General features: G+C 27.6%; 1 protein-coding gene across 4 annotated transcripts in view; it reads left to right on the top strand.

The window, feature by feature from the left end:
* Window positions 1-19,251, top strand: part of LOC107444233 (cubilin) — a 43,655-nt gene that overhangs the window by 3,759 nt on the left and 20,645 nt on the right. For all 4 annotated transcript variants that reach the window (XM_016058336.3, XM_071179477.1, XM_016058329.3 and 1 more), the window contains exons 2-9: window positions 1,846-1,891; window positions 3,284-3,334; window positions 3,819-4,058; window positions 8,556-8,657; window positions 10,427-10,633; window positions 11,555-11,665; window positions 15,296-15,553; window positions 18,170-18,262. In XM_016058336.3, coding sequence (XP_015913822.2) covers window positions 1,846-1,891; window positions 3,284-3,334; window positions 3,819-4,058; window positions 8,556-8,657; window positions 10,427-10,633; window positions 11,555-11,665; window positions 15,296-15,553; window positions 18,170-18,262 — 1,108 coding nt within the window. The remainder of the gene's footprint in view (window positions 1-1,845; window positions 1,892-3,283; window positions 3,335-3,818; window positions 4,059-8,555; window positions 8,658-10,426; window positions 10,634-11,554; window positions 11,666-15,295; window positions 15,554-18,169; window positions 18,263-19,251) is intronic.

The following is a 19,251-nucleotide window of genomic DNA, read 5'->3' on the forward strand; positions in this document are numbered from 1 at the left end:
TTGAAAGAAAATTAAAAAACACGATTATACACTTTAATAAAACAAAGTGCTAAATGATTTTAAAAAAAGAAGTCGCAATCGCAAACATTACTAATTTTTTTGAATAAACAGAGTTGATTGACTTATGTCCAAATCCAAAAGAGGAAAAATAAGTTTTGTTATAATTTTATTTATAAAAATGAAAACAACTAAAGATTTATAAATTTAAAATCAGTAATAAAAACCCATTAAATTATTATTTTATCCAAAAAGTTTTTAATAAATTAAAATAAAGTAAAAAATAGCCTAACAAATTTAATTGCTTTTTAAATTAATTCTGTATGGGCACCTTAAATTAGATTTCCGTTTGTAATAAATTCAATAATGTAAAATTATACTTAAACATTGTAATAAATTCGATAATGTAAAATTATACTTAAACGTATAATATCAAAAAAAATTTACCTAATTAATTAAGAAACACTTCTTTATGTATTCTTTTCAATAATAGATTACGTTCAGAACAAGAGAGCAATCACAAAGTCAGTCCCACTGAAAATAATCTACAAGAAACAATATCAAGTCGCGACAAAGAAGAAAAGAAAAACTAAGAGGTACGGAAACGAACATGCGAGATCACGATATATGTTCTCAAAACTGATTCTGATTCTACCGCTCATCAATCAGGGTCGTTTCAATATAACGATACGTACACAGTCTTCCCCAGCGCGAGTTGGCATCGGAACGTAGGAGATCCTTTCGTGTCTTGTATCGCTATATAGTTCGTCTTCTTTACTCGACGGCTTAAATCAGATTTCTGATGCATCGCCTGGAACGAAAGGAACTGGAAGTGGAACGAAGCATCGCCTGGAACGCCTGGAACGACTGGAACGAAGTCGCTGTATCGGCCTGCCGATACAGGCGTTAAATCGATATGTCGCGATACATCGATTTATAGCCCAGTCCTAGTGTCTGCAGATCATCCCCGAGATGCTTCCTTAACAATAACCCATTATAAAGCTCTTGAGAGAAGCGAATAAACTACTATTTCCGAAGAGGAAAAAAGATCAGTGCTCTTGGAAAATCAGTTTTTTCTTTTTAATTTTTGCCAACTAGATAATAATCAATTTTGAAGTGGAAAAGGTGAGCGTAAATATGAACTGACTGTTAATAATTTCCCTCCTTCCTTAATTTTCTTTGTCTTTGAATAGGCCTTTAAATTTTAAAATAATTTGTTAATAACAGTTATTCTTAAAATTTTGGAGCTTTTAGGTTAACCAAGCAAACGCAAAGGAATTCAACTATTTTTTTAATTTCATTTTATTTAGTATTTGTGAATGCCCTAGTGTTAAAAAAAAAAAAAAAAAAAGTTNAAGAAATTAAAAAAAAAAAAAAAAAAGTTGGCGGTGATCTCAATTTCTTGACTACTTTTCAAAGCCCGTCTAATCAAAAAGTTAAACTTTTTCTTAAATAGATTTTAGTTATAATCAAAATGTATGCCATGAAAAATTTTAAATTTTAAAGACATATCTACCCTGATGGTACTCACCTGATATGGGTTCCTGAATGTAAAATGCTCTCACCATTTGTTTTTCTCTCCTTTTTTTATTAATCGAAAATTTTCTTTTTTTTTTTTAATATATATTTCAAAAATTTCCTCAAGTTAGAAAATCTAATTTATTTTCCTTTCAGTCATAAAATTATTTTATGAAATGCACTTTAGATTCCATAGAGCATTTATGTAAAAAAAAAATTACGAAATAGCGTTTCTTTTTCATGTTCACAGCCAGGGTATTTTTTAATTTTTAATAATGTAATGCCATAAAAGTAATTTGTAAATTTATAACTCATTCTATTTTATTTTAGATGAAGAACCTCCAGCAAAGCCTTTATTTGTTAAGTTTAATAACATGTAAGTTTTTGGTCATTTCTTTTATTTTACTCTAATATTTCTATATATTTTGTATTATAGTTTGGTGGTATAAGATCATCTTAAACGTGTTTTTAAAATATTTGTATCTTTCAGTATCGTGTGTAATTGCAATTCTGTTATGTGCTTGTCTTAAATATAACTAAATTTCTAAACTTATTTTGTATCCATTAGTTTCAGATGAATCATTGCTTTCCACTTCATAATTTTTTATAAAAAATCATGCATATAAAAAAATTATACATTTAAAGATTTTAAAGGTTGTACAAATGAATATTGTGGATTAATTTATATTCTGTATGCATGTATTATGTATCATTTTTGATTTATTAATTTTCGTAAATCTTATTTTTTATCATACCATAATAATAAACTTTCTAGTATTTTATAACCGTAGTTGAACAGCCTACCCAATTTTTGGGTTTACGTCTAATGTTCAACTCCGTAGCCTTGTAATTTAAAACCCAATCCTGAAGACAAGGGAACTCCTGGATCGAGTATTGGGAGAAATTTGCCTCCGTGGAGGACTTTTTGATGGAACTAACCTGCATTTGCATTACGTGGAGAGGAAGACCACGAGAACCTCCCATGGTTAGCCTCACGGCAAGGGAACTCTAACTCATGATCTGTCTACCCCTGCGGCAAATCTAATAATTTAATAAAAAGAAATATTTAAAATACATTAATAAATATGCATTGAAACTTGTTTTAAACTGTAACTGCTTTTATTTTATTTTCTGCTTTTGTTTAAACCTTATAAATTTTTTTCAATTAAAAAATTAATTTGACTTTACATTACTTATTTAATGTGTATTTAATTATATTATATTGTATTAATGTATTTTATATGTGTTTTAATTTTTTCTTCTCTCAGTATTGCAGTTTTTTTTTGTTAGAATTTATTTTAATATGAAATTTTGTATTGTGTGACATGATTATGAAAAAAACATATCTTTTCTTCAATGTCTATTTATTTATTGATTATTTTCATTTATTTATTTATTTATTTTTGTATATAAATGGATTTTTTTAAAGTATTTTTTTCATTTTTGAACAAATTTTAATAATTAAAACCATTTAATTTTCTGCAAATATTTTACTAATTTTACTGATGAAAAAAAAATTAGCACTTAGAACACTAATGTATACTATTATAGATGTATCAATATTACTATCAGCATGTCTAATACGCATGCAGCCCTTTGTTAGTCAACCGTTTTTTATTGTGAGCAAATAATTTTCATTTAAATTATTTCATTCGAAAAAACTTATAAAATAATATAAGGTTGTGTACTTTTCTATAGAGTTCTGCTGTTTATTTTGAATTCTTGATATTTGTCTGTTAGTATATTTGTGTGCCTCCTATTTTTATAGGTGTCTATATTACAATCTGCTCTGGTGTTTCTGATGAAGTTGGTGGAGAAGGTATGAATTCATGACAATTCTTATACAATACTTTTTAAAAAAAATAAACTATTTTATTGTATTTTGATTTTTTTTTTAAATTTTATTTGAAGAGATTCTTAATGTTGTGAAATTGTGGCTTAAACACCTACTGCTAAAGGTGGATATCCCATTCTTCTATGACTAAAACATAATCGCGGTAAAGATTAATAATCTTTTTTTTATATATATATATGCATTTTGACCCTTGTACTATCCTTTACTTATTTTTACCTCTTCTCTCTGTCGAGAGCATGAAGTCTGTCATCACATTCAATCTCACCCTGTTTTTGGTCAAGCACTTTATCTCTGGATGATTTTTGTATCGTCTTTATTTCATTCATAATGAATCTGCGTAAAAGTGAACCTCATTTGCTATCTTTTGGCTAAAAAAAAGTTTTTTTCTTAACTTTCATTATTATTTTGAGAATTTTTCTGATGTTTATGTTTGTTTAATTTATTTCAGGGGTGGTCGTAAACATGACCCGTGCCAAAGGAAATTTCCACCCTGTAGATTCTAATCTTACTAGAAAAGAATATTATTGGTTGATTACACCAAGCGAAGAGAAACATCATCCAAAAGGGATTTTTTTGTTTTTCGCGTCACTTTTTCTTCATGAAGATGACATGGTCACTGTTTATAAGACTCTAGATGAGGCTGAAAATAGTACAAATTCTATTGTCGAACCTATCCGTGCTCAGAACGGTAAGTGAATATGTATTACAAGCTCTGTAAAAAGGATCCGGTGAAGTGTGTTTCAAATTGTGGAAGAAGTTAACTATGTTGCGGTAAAAAAAAATTCTATTAAATTCAATTTTAGACATGATAGTTGAAAAATGCTCCTTTTTTTGTTAAACAAATGGTTTAGGTTATATAAAATGTTTAATAATGTTTTATTTTAAATGGAAAATATTTCTTAGATCTGTGCTAACTGTATTTTTATTGTTTCGTAACTTTTTCATTTAAATGAAAATTCATTTGAACCAGGGTGCGTAGCGTTTTTAAAAAGAACTTAAAGGTGCTTATTTATGATTTACGTTTTTTAAAAGCCCTTAAAGGTGCTTTTTTTATTCTTGTGTTTCTAAAAAGTGCTTAATTTTTTTATCTTTTAAAAAGAGATTTTTTCTTTGCTGTGCCGATTGTTATCTTAAATTACAAAAAATCCATGATTTTCACAATTTTCTCTGCAATATTTATCAGAAAATAGTTATTTTATCATGATTATATAAAGTTTTTGAAAATGTTTATTAATTTTATTTATTTTATGTTTATAAATTAAGAATTCTATAAATTATTCTTCTGTTTATAAATTAAGAATTTAAATTTTAATTACTGCAGAGATCCTAATTATGATTTATTTTTTTTGGAAAGTGATTAAAAATATTTTTTAAGTGCTTAAAAAGTGCTTATTTTTTGTTGAAAAATATGACTGTGCACCCTGTAAAATATGCATTGGAGAGGAAAAATCTCATCAGTGTCTTTTCAAACAAATGATTCAACCAAATTCAGTGAGAATATGACCTTAATTTTAAAAAATTATATTTATGATTTCTATATTTTCTGTTATATTTAGTTTTTTTTCGCAAAATTATTCTATATATTGATTAAAGAATCAGTATTTAATAAAGATTTATAGTGCCGTATAGAAACTACTGGTTTGTTTGAAGAGGAAAGTTTAAAAGTTCAAGTGATTGTTAACATGTTCTGATGGCTTCTTGTCATTAGAAATCACCATGTCATGAGTAAATAATGAAGTAACATTTGAGAATGATACTCTGGTTGCTCTGTTAAGAGCACAGTATACCACGAAAGAAAATTTTCATCACACACTCTGTTTCCCCTCCTTCCTTCCAATTTTCCTTAAGTAATTTGAAATTAAAAGCATGTTTTATTTTGTTTCTTTGCTAAAATGTGAAAAGATAGGTGTAATATATTGTCTGAGGTGCATCTGTACCAAATAAATATGAAATGCAAAGGGGAATTACAAAAATAGTAAATAAACCTCTCTAAAAGTAATATTTAAAAAAAAGAAGGTTAACAATAAAGTTTAAAACGAAAGTGGCAATGATTGATTTATACCATTAATGTGAAAAAATAGAAGCTTGAAAAGGTAAATCAAATGCAAAAGATAAAAAAAGTAAAAATTAATAATGAACAATGAAAGAATATAATGATAAATAAAGCTGGGAGCAGCAGTTGCAGAAATTTTAACCTGAGTATTTTGCTATTAATTAGAGGCTTAATTTTCCAGAATTAGTTATTAAAATTCATTTAGATACAGAAATTGAAAATTATTATGAGATAAACTAATCTAAAATCAAACCTATTATGTATTCTTATTCTTGTTTTAATCATTGATTTTTTTTCCTAAAAACATATTATAATAGAATACTTTTTATAATAGGTAAATATCATGTAATATTAATGACATTTTTTAAACTGAAAAAGAAATGATAACAATTTAGAAGACAAATCATTATTGAGGTACTTTTAACGCAAACAGTGGCCAATGGAAGAAAAAAAAGTGACTACCAGATAAATTTCCCTGTCTTGCCCTTAAAAGGAAAATTTAATTTAAATTTAAGGTATTTAAAAGTCCAATATTTCAGAGATTTCCAAAAAGTTGTTTTAAATTCCGTTAATAGATTGTTTTGAAGCTCGATTATATTGCAAGTACACTAAACCCTCTGGGACAGACAACCTTTGTGTAGTGATCTCCTGTATATACAACCACTTTGGGAAGCACAGAATTTTTTCATAGACTTAGTGTTGAAAGTCTTTCCTGTAGGTTTTCCTTTAGAAGAGTCCATCAGAGCCTCTCCTATCAACCAAGTAAACCTTTGCATCAAATGCGGAAAAGGTCAAATAAGCAAACGTGAAAAATATTTTAACAAAAAACAAATAAGTAGATTAAAATGTATTCAAAATATTTGTGAATGTCTCTTATTTAGAGTACAGCTCTTTTTGATGATTGCTGAAAGAGATTGACAACCTCGTGTTACAGTCAGAGTGCACTAAAGACAATGCTATTCATGTTATAGTTTTAGAGTTAGAAGTTGAATTAGGAAGAAAAAAAAGTTAGCATCTCAAACAAACCTCTCATTTTTTTAAAGTTAACAAATTTTTATGCTATAAAATTAAATGCAAACTTAAACAAAAACCATTGTTTATTTATTTAAAATAGTTCTATCATTCAGAATTAGTAAATTTGTTTTTGCACATAATTATATTAGTAGGGGTCATTCTAATTGACACCAAATTTAATTCATGGATCTGGTTTTCATGAGACCAACACAAATAAAATTTCCTCTCCAAGAAAATGACACGGAGTAAAATTAAAATCACTTGTGAAAAATCATGTACCTTTTGATAAAATTGTGAAGTCAATGGAAATAACCCCTAAGAATGACCAACCCCCTTAACGACCATTTTACTATGGAAAATAGAGTGGTCACTCTCGAGGTTTCACTGTGTAAGTATTTTGAGTTATGTAGGTAAATAAGACAAAGTTAGAAACTCATTAATCCTAATTTATGTTATCAATTATTTTATCATATGTTAAATACAATAACTTAGAGAAAAATTTTTTTTATATTTTTAGCCTTTTGATTTATAAAATTGTTTTTGTGTTTCCTAAATAGTTTTCATTTTTTCTTTGTATTTCTCTCCTTACAAATTTTCAGGAATTTAAGAGGCTCTTATTTTCAGCATCTTGTAGAAAAGATATCTATTTTTGCTAAATTGCTATGGAAGTGTATGTATTTTTAAATTTGTGTAGGAACCAATCTTAATNGAAAAAGGCATTTTCAGAAGAAAACGTTTAAAAAAGGCAGAAAAGGGCATTTATGGCATTTTGCCTGAACTTCCGGGCTCTACTTATAATAGATAACCCTTGTTTCAAGAGTTATCTATTCTAGGGTTACTTACTACTCTAGAATAAATTACTCTTTGTACAGGATCTAGAATTGATTGCTTCTTATCTGTTGTAGAAAAGAAAAGCAGAATTAAACTTAAAGGTCATAGCAAAAATAATGAAGAGCATGAAAGGAAAAACATAAGAGCATAAAAACAATTTTAATTCGTAACACAATTTTTATGCACCTTAAATGATGCTCAATTTTTATTAGGGTTCTCGATTTTTCTTACTGACTTTCAGGTCCTTAAACTATTCTTATTTTCGTCATACTTTATTAGAATTATTATTACTTTTGTAAAAGATGTTGGAAACGTCAAGGTTAAATATTATTTCTATTCATTTGTGTAGGAATCTTGAAATAAGGTTATAATATTTTATAAACACAGTTCTCCCTAGGAATAAAAAAGGGTAGTGTGCTTTTTCTCAGAAAAGGGCTCTTTGAGTTTTGAAGGAGCACTCACTCCACACAAAAAATTTATCAAAATGTGTAATATGTAATAACTGAATTTTATCAACAACAATTTTTAAATTTTCTTCTAATACTATTTTATGTGTTTGTTTAAAAGTAATTTTCTCTTATTATTAAAGTGAGAGGAAAATCTGTACTTTATAAAAATAATTAAAGGCATTCTAAAAACAATATCTGCACATAAATTTTTTCAAAAAAAGTAAACTAAAAAAAAATGTTTATTAATTGATAAACAACTTGAAAGCTTCTTTCAATAATTTAAACTGAAAGTTATCAAAAAATTAACATTTGAAGGTGCATTTTTTTTTTCAAAAATAATTTTTGAATTTAAAATTACTTAATTTATTAATATTCTCCCCTGAAAAAAAATATATACTTCTAAACATTTAACCTGTTGAAAAAAATCCTGAAAAAGTAAGTATTTGTAATAGTACTCAGAATTATACCTGTAAACTGAGATAATTTTACCTGGATGTAATTATTATTTAAACAGTGAATTAATCTTTTTTAAAATGGAACATGAATAAAAGGCTGTGTTTATAAGGAATGGTGGCTTATTTTTACCTAAAGGGCTAAGAGGGCGCATTCAAAGGGCAAACAGAAAACAAATATTTTTCTTTTTTGGCAGTTACAAGTTATTTATTGCATTTTTACTGGATCTTTTTTACTTATTTTTAAGTTATGAAATAGTATTTTATTTCTGATGTAGAACAATTAATCCATTTTGAATTTATGAGTATTTTAAATTCTTGACAGCTGTGTCAAAATTGCTGATTCTCACCCAATCGGATACTTTAATACTTGGATTTATTTGCAGGTTCTGTTACAATTATGACTGATTTGCACAGCTTGGTTGTAAAACTTCAAGGAAATACTACAGATTACATAAGGCAGTTTCAAGGTTATTATTCTTCTGATGGTAAGAACTTGTCAATTTTCTTTTATTTGAGTTTAAACATAAAAATTCTATTTTAGTTTGTATATCTTTAGAACATTAAAAAATTGTATGTTCCTGTTCAGCAATTGCGGTTCACACGCAAATTTCAATAAATGTATAAAACTTGTTTCTTGCTTTTGTGCTTTATATATTCTTTGTATTAATTAATATGTACTAATACAGAGTGTAAAAAAGTAATCATCCTGAATAATTTTAGATCTGATAAAATTTTTATATCCTCAATCTTAATGGTTTGAGGCTTTAAGCTTAAGCATGCTAATTAAATGCCAATAATATTAAGTCGAGAAATTAAACAAAAGCATATTCTCCAAATTAATGTCTTTTTTTCAACAGTTTTGTGGTTCTGTTCTGCAAAATATAGGTCATAATTGTGACTTTTTTAAAATTGGATAACTCAAACTCATAAATTACTTGACAACTTTCGTAAAAATTTCTGTACCTTATAGTTTAACATTTTTTTACTATTGTCAAATAAATTAATAAAAGACTATAACAGGGTGCATAGCGTTTTTAAAAAATGCTTAAAGATCCTTTTTTTTTCATTTTCGTTTTTTAAAAGCCCTTAAAGGTGCTTTTTTCATTGGGTGTTTTTAAAAAGTGCTTAATTTTTCCCCTTTTTCAAAATAAGATTTTTCCTTTACCATGTTGATTTTCGCTTCGAGTTATGTAAAAAGACGCAGTTCACATTGTTCTATTCAACATTTTCACAATTAATTCAACCCCAATCTATTCCGGCGTATTGTCAGTCCGTAGGGCATGAAAACGCCATTCGTTTAACATGATTTAAAATTTCATAATTTTTGACATTTGTCAAAAACAATGCCAAAAGGTTTTTTTTTTCGTCATGACAGTTAAAACAAGATGGAAACGTCAATTGTCAAAAACTTTCCAATCCTGCCTAATAATGATATTTTTTAAAGTGCTTAAAAATATTTTTTGAGCACTTGAAAAGTGCTTAAAAGGTGCTTATTTTTTGGTGAATAATTTGGCTACGCTCCCTGTATAAAAAGTACTCAAACAATGAAATTAACATTAAAAGGGTCTAAATTTGATCCTTTTCCCCTAAAACAGTTAAAAAGTTAGCAGAAAATTAAACTTGGTAAAAAGTTATTTAATAATAATTTTGGCATCTTTAATGACAAAATTTTGATTAATGCTTATATATTACTCAGTTTAATAATGTAACTTTTAATTTAATGTTAATTAATTTTTATTATTTTTACTTATAATTACTTTGCATTTAGTTTAAAATGCTGAAAAGAAGAGAATTTTGTTTTTAAATCTCAGAATTAATTCACTGTTAGAATAAATAACAGTACAAAAAGTTTTTCTAAAATATTTCTGTATGAATAAATTATCTTAACCAGGAAAAATCAAACTTGTTATTTTCATTTATATAAAATCTTTTTGCCTAAAACTTGGTATTTGATGTATGGAATAGTGCTGAAAATTTCTTACACTGCTAACTTCCTAATTTTTGAACTTTGCTGAATCAATATGATAAATAAACTCAAATGGGAATTATGCCCCCATCCCCGTGGCAGAATCACGGTGACATTGTCGCAGAACTTTACAGAGTTCTTGCAGAAAGATTTTTCTTTTGAAAAGTAAAAAATTTTACCTTTCTTTTTTACTGAAATTTACATGTAATGTTTGAATCTTTTCTTTTATTGTTCTAAGTTCTTTGTTACTGTCCTAAACTACTAAATAATTATTGTAATTTATTTTAGAATGCTCCGTGGATATTACCCCTGATGTACATATCATCCATTCACCCATTTACATAGGGAAAAATAGCTCTGTTCAGTGTGACTATACTTACAATCATGTACAGAAAAAGCGTATAAAACCTGTATTCCAGTTTGATGTGTACAATTACACAAAATCTTCAGTTCAATTAACGCAAACAACTTATCCTTTTAGTACATACAATAAAGGTGAGTTTTTTGTTTAATAATTTTTTAAATTCTGTTTTTGAAAGCATTTTAAAAACAGTATTTATTACGCTTTTAGGAGCAAACATTAAATACAAAATGGTTTTTATTATTTAATGCTGCACAAAGTGTTCCAAATCAATATTCTAAGTGTACCAAATCACATTTTGATTTGAAACCCTTATTTGAATAGTAGTGCAACTATATTGATTAAATTGCCTCACTTTCATGTTCAAGACATTTTTATTGCATTTTAAATCTACATTTCAGCTAATTTGTGCTGCTAAACAGAGTACACAAAAATATCATACAAGATAGGAAAAAAACTAACGAGCAATACAATTAGAAGCTCCGCATCAAAAAAACTGCAAGAGTGCTGTATCTCTATTCAAACTAGGGCTTCATTTTTAAATATTTTAGAAACAGCTTGGTAAAATGGTGATATTCAAAGACATAAACAGAAGATGATTTGTATTAAACAATTCTATAAATCACATTTAACTTCATAGGTGTAAACAATAAAATTTATCGTTAACAAATTTCTGCAACTAAGGAAGAACTGTTGACTTTTTACAGTAGTTTAATTATTTGCTAAGAGGTTACAATTTCAAATTTTAATTTTAAATGAGGATTTGGGTACGTTCTGAAAATATATTTTTTCAGGTTGTCTTCAGGGGAGAAGGGAGCAAAGCGTGCATTTTTTTTTAAAAAAAATGAATGAAAATTAATGCCAGTTCTATGCAGTAGTGTTTTATTATTGGTTAAATGACATTTAATTAACTAAAGCATGTTTAATCCAATGAAAAAAATATGTTTTAAATGTATAATATTAAGGTTTTAAATGCTGCTTTGCAATGTTTTATAAATTGTAGTGTTTAAAACCTTTGAAATGGATGATTTATGTTGCAAATATTTATTTTGTAGTGAATCCTATGGATTTTTTCCCTGATACTGCTCACAATTCTATGACAATTACTGTCGACGTCAAAGATAAAGATGAAAAGTTTCGTTTACTAGTACGCCAAGTTGATAGTGGTAAGCCCCTTTTATCTTCACTTTTGCATTTATAAATTTTTTTGTCTAAAACCTCCTGTTTTATTCTTGTTATTACCTCTCTTTTCTGTTAGAGCGCTACAGTTCGATGATTTTTTTAACTTTGTTTTGTTGGTGGTTTCAAAACGTTGCAGAAGAAATAAATAGTGCATATTTTGTCTGATTAAAAACGCTTTCATCTTTATATAAGAAATTTTTTATTGTCTTCCTGTGCTAAAGTTATTCAGCTTAGGTAGTTATTCAGTTAGGTAGGGCAATGCCCTATATACGCTGCTCTGACTTTTTTGTAAAAATAAGCCGCCATCACTTAAAAAAATTGCCTTTTTATTCATATCCCATTTAAACAAATATCATTCACTATTTAAATAATAATTACACAGTGGTAAAATTATCTGTGTTTATAGGTTTAATTCTGGTTACTGTTACAGATATTTATTTTGTCATGTTAATATTTTATACCTCAACTGTTTAATATTTTTAAAGTTTTACTTTTTTTAGGGAATATATTGATGAATTTTAAGTTTATTTTAAATATTAAAATCATTTTTTAAATACTTTTTTTTTTATAAAGGCATTTTTGAATATTTATTTTCTTGTAATTTTCAGTTTAAATTATAGAAAAAAAAAGATTTCAAGTAATTTATCATTAATTATTTCTTTTTTAGTTTACATTTTTTGAAAAAAAATGTGCACACTGATTGTCTTTTAGCATGCCTTTAATTATTTTATAATAAACTGCAAATTTTTCTCTTGTTTTGATAATAAATGAGAATTGCTTTATGAAATATATACATAAAATAGTATAAGAGGATAATATAAAAATTATTAGGAATCAAATTCAGTTATTACATAATATAACACTTTTTGACAAATTTATAAGGTCTTAAGTGAGTGCACTTTTCAGTTTCGGGTATTTTTTTCCCCTAGTCTCTGATTATAATATGTGTAGCACCATGGAAAAAAATTAATTGATTGGGTAGAGTGTAGGTAGAAGTAGATGTGCAGCCATCTTCGTGTATTAAGAATCCCGTTGTTTGGATCCAGAATAATGAGTGAAAAGATACATAGGGAAAATTACGCAAAACTAGTAAAATTCTGTGTTTTCTGATATGTTGCACGAAACGTAAAAAGACTAAATCAGAGTTTAATTTATTTAGGATATTTTCAAACCATCAAACAAGCATAAGAAAATTAAAGCTTGTCTGTTTCAAAAGTTTTAGTCAACTTAAAAAAAATTTTTGTTAAAAAGTGTTTATAAATTTCAATTGCGCTGTCCTATTTAATATTAACCTATTTTTAAAAAATTTTATGTTTTAATTCTTTATACAATAGATAATTTTTCCACATTGCAGCATTCAAAAACTATTTTTTTTTGACCCGCTCTAGCTTGAAACTCCATGGTTGCTAAATGTATAGAGAAACTTTCGAGCCCTTCAAAGACTATGGAATTGTACAATTCATGAAAGGCAAGGGATGTGATAGAGGCAAGAGCAGGGGCTAGGACATTTGTTCCTATTCATAAAACTAGGGGATTTTTTTCTAGTCAGTGGACTGAGAACATTTATGGTTCAAGTTGATTTTGATGCTTTGGATTTTTGGTTAAATTTGGATTAAATTTTGAAATACAATAAATTTTATTTCGCACTCGTTTTCTGAAAGCTTTCATACTCCCACCCTATGAAAATGTTCAATTATTTTTTCTCAACCAAGCTAACCAATCACATATCTTTCTTACAATTGCTAACAGCAATGTTCATAGACAAATTTTTGCAAGTGTTGCTTTGACGCTAATTTTCTCGATTTCATTTAAACATTTTGAAGCAATGTTTTAGTTTAAAAGGGTTTTTTTAAACAAAAACTAACTATATGTTGATAACATTTGATTTTAGTGTTTGGTTGATAAATATTTAATATTTGATTCAAAATTTGAATTGTATAATCTCAATGTCGAAAGTTTCTAATTGTTGTGTGCATTCCAGAGATATTTCCGAAATTGTTTCTCCTTTTTTTCCTGAAAAGCTAGCAAAAAAACAAATAATGTATGGTAAACATGTTAGTTGATGAATTAATATGGAATATAAGACAAAATATTGATTTGTGTTTATTTGGAAGAAAGAAAACAAATCTTTGTTCTGCCCTCTTTGGGTGCATGTTTTTAGTTGTAAAAAAAAAAAAAAACAAACTAATCTAAACTGAAAAAGCATGTGGCTAGGTTGGAATTCTTGAAATAATTAAATAAAAATAATGAAATTTAAAGAGTTTTATGTAGCTTTTCTCTAAAGAGTACACAACAATAAATTCAACAATTTTGCATTTAAATTCCGAGCCCCGTGGCAGCATCACGGCGTCAAAGTCACAGAATGTTACAGAGTTCTTGCAGAAAGATTTTATTTTTGAAAAGTAAAAAAAAGGTTCTTTTCTGCAGAAATTTACACGTCATATTTGAATCATGTATTTAGATAATAACTTTTTTATATGCTCAATTTACGCCGAAAGTATCAATGTAATGTTTCGATTGATTTTCACGTGGATTTTAAGTATCCCAAAATATATCAAACAATATGGAAAATTCGAATCGTGCATTTGAGTATTTACTTAAGGCAATAATTATGGCAAATTGTTGCCAGTGAATATTACCATATATTGTGAGAATATTATCCATAATATTAGAATAAAAAATTATCACATGTTCAATTAAAATAAATTATTATTTTTTTTTTTGTAAACACAACACTTTTTCTATTTTAAATTAGTAATATATGTGCTTGTTATTATTAAAAGTATCTTGCAGAAAGATATTAGTGCTAGAGTTTTGTTGCAGATAGCTTGAAAAAATTCTGCCACAGGAATACAGAGTATCTCAGTAAATAATATTGCTGATTCAAAACAAGCAACATTAAACATTTGATTTTAGATATTAGTTAAAAGAAAATATGATCAATAAATTCTGTATAGGGCTATGAATGTAAAATAGCTCTACATTTGAAAGTAAATAAAATTTTATAGTAAAAATGAATTTATAATGGTTCGGAATTATTTTTTTCTGCTTAATAAAAATATTTTAAACAATACTTGTCAAAGGTTTTTTGTATCACTATGTATTTGCCTTTCGGTGCACTTATTGCAAAAACTTCTTAAAGTAACACATTAAAACACTTTTTATTCAATAAAGGCAATATATTCTACAAGCTAAACATTTTTTCTCCACATCTATCTTAATTTAAAAAAATTAATGTTGTACCAAGACAGTAAAACTTTAAAAAATAAAGACATTTTTCTTGTGGTTAAGTAGCTATCCTTCACTTCATAAAAAAGGGGGAGCACGCTGAATTGGAAATTTTAAGATTTTAACCGGGAAAAATCTAGGAAATTTTAAACCTGATTTGAGAGGCCATCCTGAATTAAGATGCTTTGAAAGTTTACTTTTAGCCTGGAAAATATGGTATTTTTTCTTAGCGAAAACCTAAAAAGCACAGTTCATATTCCACTACAAGCTTCTTCAAAGTATCCATTCTATTACAGCCTTATTTTATTAATTCATTTTTTTATGAAAAGAACTAATTATGATTTGTTGCTCATAGTGTGTTTATTAAATGTTTGCTGTTTCCCTAGCTTGCAGTCAGTACATCCGCCTTAATGGTGTGTATCCAACTCCAATTGCATCACCTAAGTATGTTTTGGATAATGGAACTTTTGGAGATGAATGTTTATGGATTATCGAGCATGGCGATGGAAAAAAAATATTAGGTGTAGCTTTCATTGAACTCTATTTATCCACTGTATTGGACATAGTATCAATAAACGACGGAGCATCTTTTGTTTCTCAACCTTTGTTTCAAGTTACAGCCTCACATGCAAATACTTCCATGAGTAAGTTAAATTTTAGAAAAACAGTTTAATTTTCATTGTCACCTACTGTTAAAGTAAAACTCTGTGTTCTGTTTGCAAATAATATTTGCTTAGTTTTGAATTACCTCTCTATTGCTATAGAACAGTGAGTGTAGGTGTAGGAACCCTATAATATTTAAGAAAACTTTTGGGAACCTTATAAGCCTTGCACACATACGATAAGCATGTGAATGAGATTGTCAATTTCTTCACTTGTACTTTTCACAGTTGCAGGGCATTAATTTTCAATTTTAAAACAGAAAATTATGTGGATATTTAAATTAAATAAAGCAAAAAATAAAAATGTGTTGAAACATTTTAATTTTATCTTTGTCTGCATTGTTTTATCTCAATCTGTATAACATTTGCTAATTATAAAATCATCATATTTTTAAAAAATGTCATAATTGCTAAAATTGTTGATGATCCCTACTGTACAGGTCTGCCATTGGCGACTAAATTGACTATTTTAAAGCAATAGCAACTATGGCGACTATTTTAGTAGAAATTTGAGTAAAAACAACTAATTTGCTATGAGTTGAGTAAAAGTGGCGACTTTTTTGAGCCAATTAGCGACTAAAATGAAGAATAGCTTCATGAGTTTCCCCTTTCCCCCACTTTTTTTGCCGCACTTTTGTTTCATCCAAACTTTATTCTTCTTCACTATTTGATGTCAAAAGCAAGACAGACATGTTTAACCAATCAGACTAATGGAATTGAAATTGCACTACGTGAATGCTTCAGGAAGCTAATGTAATATCTCTGAGGATTACGTTTTTTCCCCTCTTTTAATTTGAACTGAGTAGCAAAGTTAAAAAAATTGTCGTTAAATACACAAAATGTGTAGTTAATTTTTTAGAGCAATTTAGAGTAGAAGAAAAGGTATATGGTAATATTCATTTTGTCGAATTGTGATCATAACTTTTTTGATAAGCATTAAATTTGGAAATGCATCATTTATGAAAAATAAACAAAATGAAAACTTGATTGATGAATTAAATTGCAATATTTCTTCTTTTTATTTTTCAAATGTCTAACCTAAGCGGCTGCAAATTAGAACCAAGAAAGGAAATTCGAGTTTCAAATTCACCTGTTCTGTAGCAGATAAAAATAAAACTCCCTCTTTTTATGCATAGTGTGAAAGAATAAGAGTTTAGCAGTTAATTACAATTTTGGATCAATTTATTTTAAAGTTTGATTCGATTTGGAATATTGAAGTTTGCAGGGATCCCCTATTTTCCCAAATTTTTCTATTATTTCGGCACTCTTCCTTTTTTCCCCTGTTTTTTCCTATTTTTCTTATTTTTTTAAAATCGGCTCATTTCTGCTATTCCTCCTTTAAAAAGCATAGTGACAGCCAAAAAAAACAGAATAATGACTCAAGGTCAAGTATTGCAACTGCACCTGTTTTTCAATGCATTCTTTTTAAAATGGGGGTGTGAGGAACATGAAATCATTTTAGTACGTCAGCTTCTGTGTCTGCTTGCCAATTCATTTTTAACTGGAGTGGAGGAGAGAAAAAACCACACGGCTTAAGATTGAAACACGCGTTTTTCCTTCTGATTTCGATTATTGTTTCAGCAAAATGCTGAAACCAAAGTTAAACTCTAGATAATATTAAATCCTGATCCAGAATCTCGGCAACATAGTCGCAGAACGTTACATAGTTTTTACTGTGTAATGTTCATAAATTCAGCAAAATTTTCGTCATTACGATGGCTCAATTAAGTCTATCAAAAGCCGGTATTTTTGTAAACATATCACATTTTGCAATATGTAAAAAGAAAACAGGGTGCGTAGCGTTTGTAAAGAGTACTTAAATGTGTTTTTTTGGGGATTTTGTTTTTAAAAGCTTTTAAAGGTGCTTTTTTCATCTGGCGTTTTTAAAAAGTGCTTTTTTTACGAATAATTTTTTTTCCCTTCAGTGATATCTGATGGATCCCATGCATTTCACGAAAAATGGGGAGTTTGCTACGTAATCATTCACACGGACTTCATGTTCGTACCCACGTTATGACTTGCGCATGCGCGCACACTTGAAACCGAAACCCGAGTGCTCCAATTCGGATAGAGAATATCAGATCCTTATGGAATGTTTTTCTTTTTAATTTATTTTAATTTTGTTCTTGTTTATTTTATTTTACTTCTAACACTTTTTTTGACGTAGGGGTATGGGTACTTTTGTTCTGAATTCAGGGTCAAGTTGAATTCACTCGGTGATGTGGGAAGGTACTGATTGTTTCGATTTACGCCTGTTTCTTTTTCTTTTTTTTTAACGCTAAAACTGTTTATAAAAAGTTTTTGTTTTTCAATAATATTATTGATTGAATATGAATTTTTTGAGTGCTTGAAAACTTTTGTAAAGTGCTTGAAAAGTTCTTAAAAAGTGCTTATTTTTTATTCAAAGATTTGGCTACGCACCCTGGAAAAGGCTTTTGATAGGTCAAATTTTTCCATCATAATTGCGAGAATTTCGCTGAAAATTAGCAGAAACCTAAAATAAATTACTTAGAGTAAAATAATTTACTATTACTTTGAGTAAAATAATTTAACTTATTATATTTTATAATAAGCCATGCAAATAATTTCTCTCCACAGATCAATTGATACGGTCATCTGGTCCATATTTGTGGATAAGTTTTAAACCGAACAGCTTTATTTCAGAAATAAAAGCCAATATCACTGTACATGGTAAGTTAATTTTCACTCTAACCTTATTATTTTAATGATTAAAGAAATGCAGTCTCACTAAAGATTGATTTAATTAAATTGAAATTTTTCAAATTTGCCAATATAATAAGGAACTGTTTTTATTGTTATAAATATAATTATTTTGTTATAAATATTTATTGCAATATATATTGCCATTGGGATTAATATTTTTCTCGTTTTTCATTTCTCTAAGTATAGTTAAGTATAATTATCATAACAATTTTTGATAAAATTAAACATTGCACTTAATTATTAGTGTTCATTAATAAATGCAGGTAACTTAAATGTTGCATTTCTATAGTGCAATATTTTGATTATCCAAAGCATATTCTGTCAATTATAGATAATTGAGGTTGTACAATCTCGTAGAGTAGGGGTGCACAACCTTTTTGAGTGAAGGGCCACTTGCACAGCAGGTTGGCTAACGAAGGGCTGCACATGTATTTAGACATGTTAATGACAAATGTAGTAATGTTTATTTAAGCATTAGCGTTCCATTTTTTTTATCAATAAACTTAGTAATATCAATAACTTAGTAGTGTTCCATTATTAGAATTCGTTCAAAAATAAAAAAAAAATTATACTTTTTTTTGCTATTTTTATCATATGAACAATAGATTTATCAAAATAAATAAACATTGAAGAAAAGAAATGGGTTTTTTTTTATCATATCATGCAATATGAAAATTCATTTTAGAATTAAAGTCTAATAAATAAAAAAAAACTGCAATGCCCACAGAATGAAAGTAGGAAAAAGTTTAGTCATATTTAAGTATTATAAATTCAAATTAAATATTTTAATTGAAGAAAATTTATAGGTTTTAAACAAAAGCCTAAAATAAAAACAAAACTGTGATAGTTCAAAATAAAATTCAATGCTTATTTTGTAATGTACTTTATTATTTTATTTTATTAATTATTAGATTTTTTATATCGTAAACATTTTCCTTTTTTTTATCGAAAAAGAT

The sequence above is a fragment of the Parasteatoda tepidariorum genome, chromosome 4 (genome assembly GCF_043381705.1).
Source record: "Parasteatoda tepidariorum isolate YZ-2023 chromosome 4, CAS_Ptep_4.0, whole genome shotgun sequence".
NCBI classification, from domain to species: Eukaryota; Metazoa; Arthropoda; class Arachnida; order Araneae; family Theridiidae; genus Parasteatoda; species Parasteatoda tepidariorum.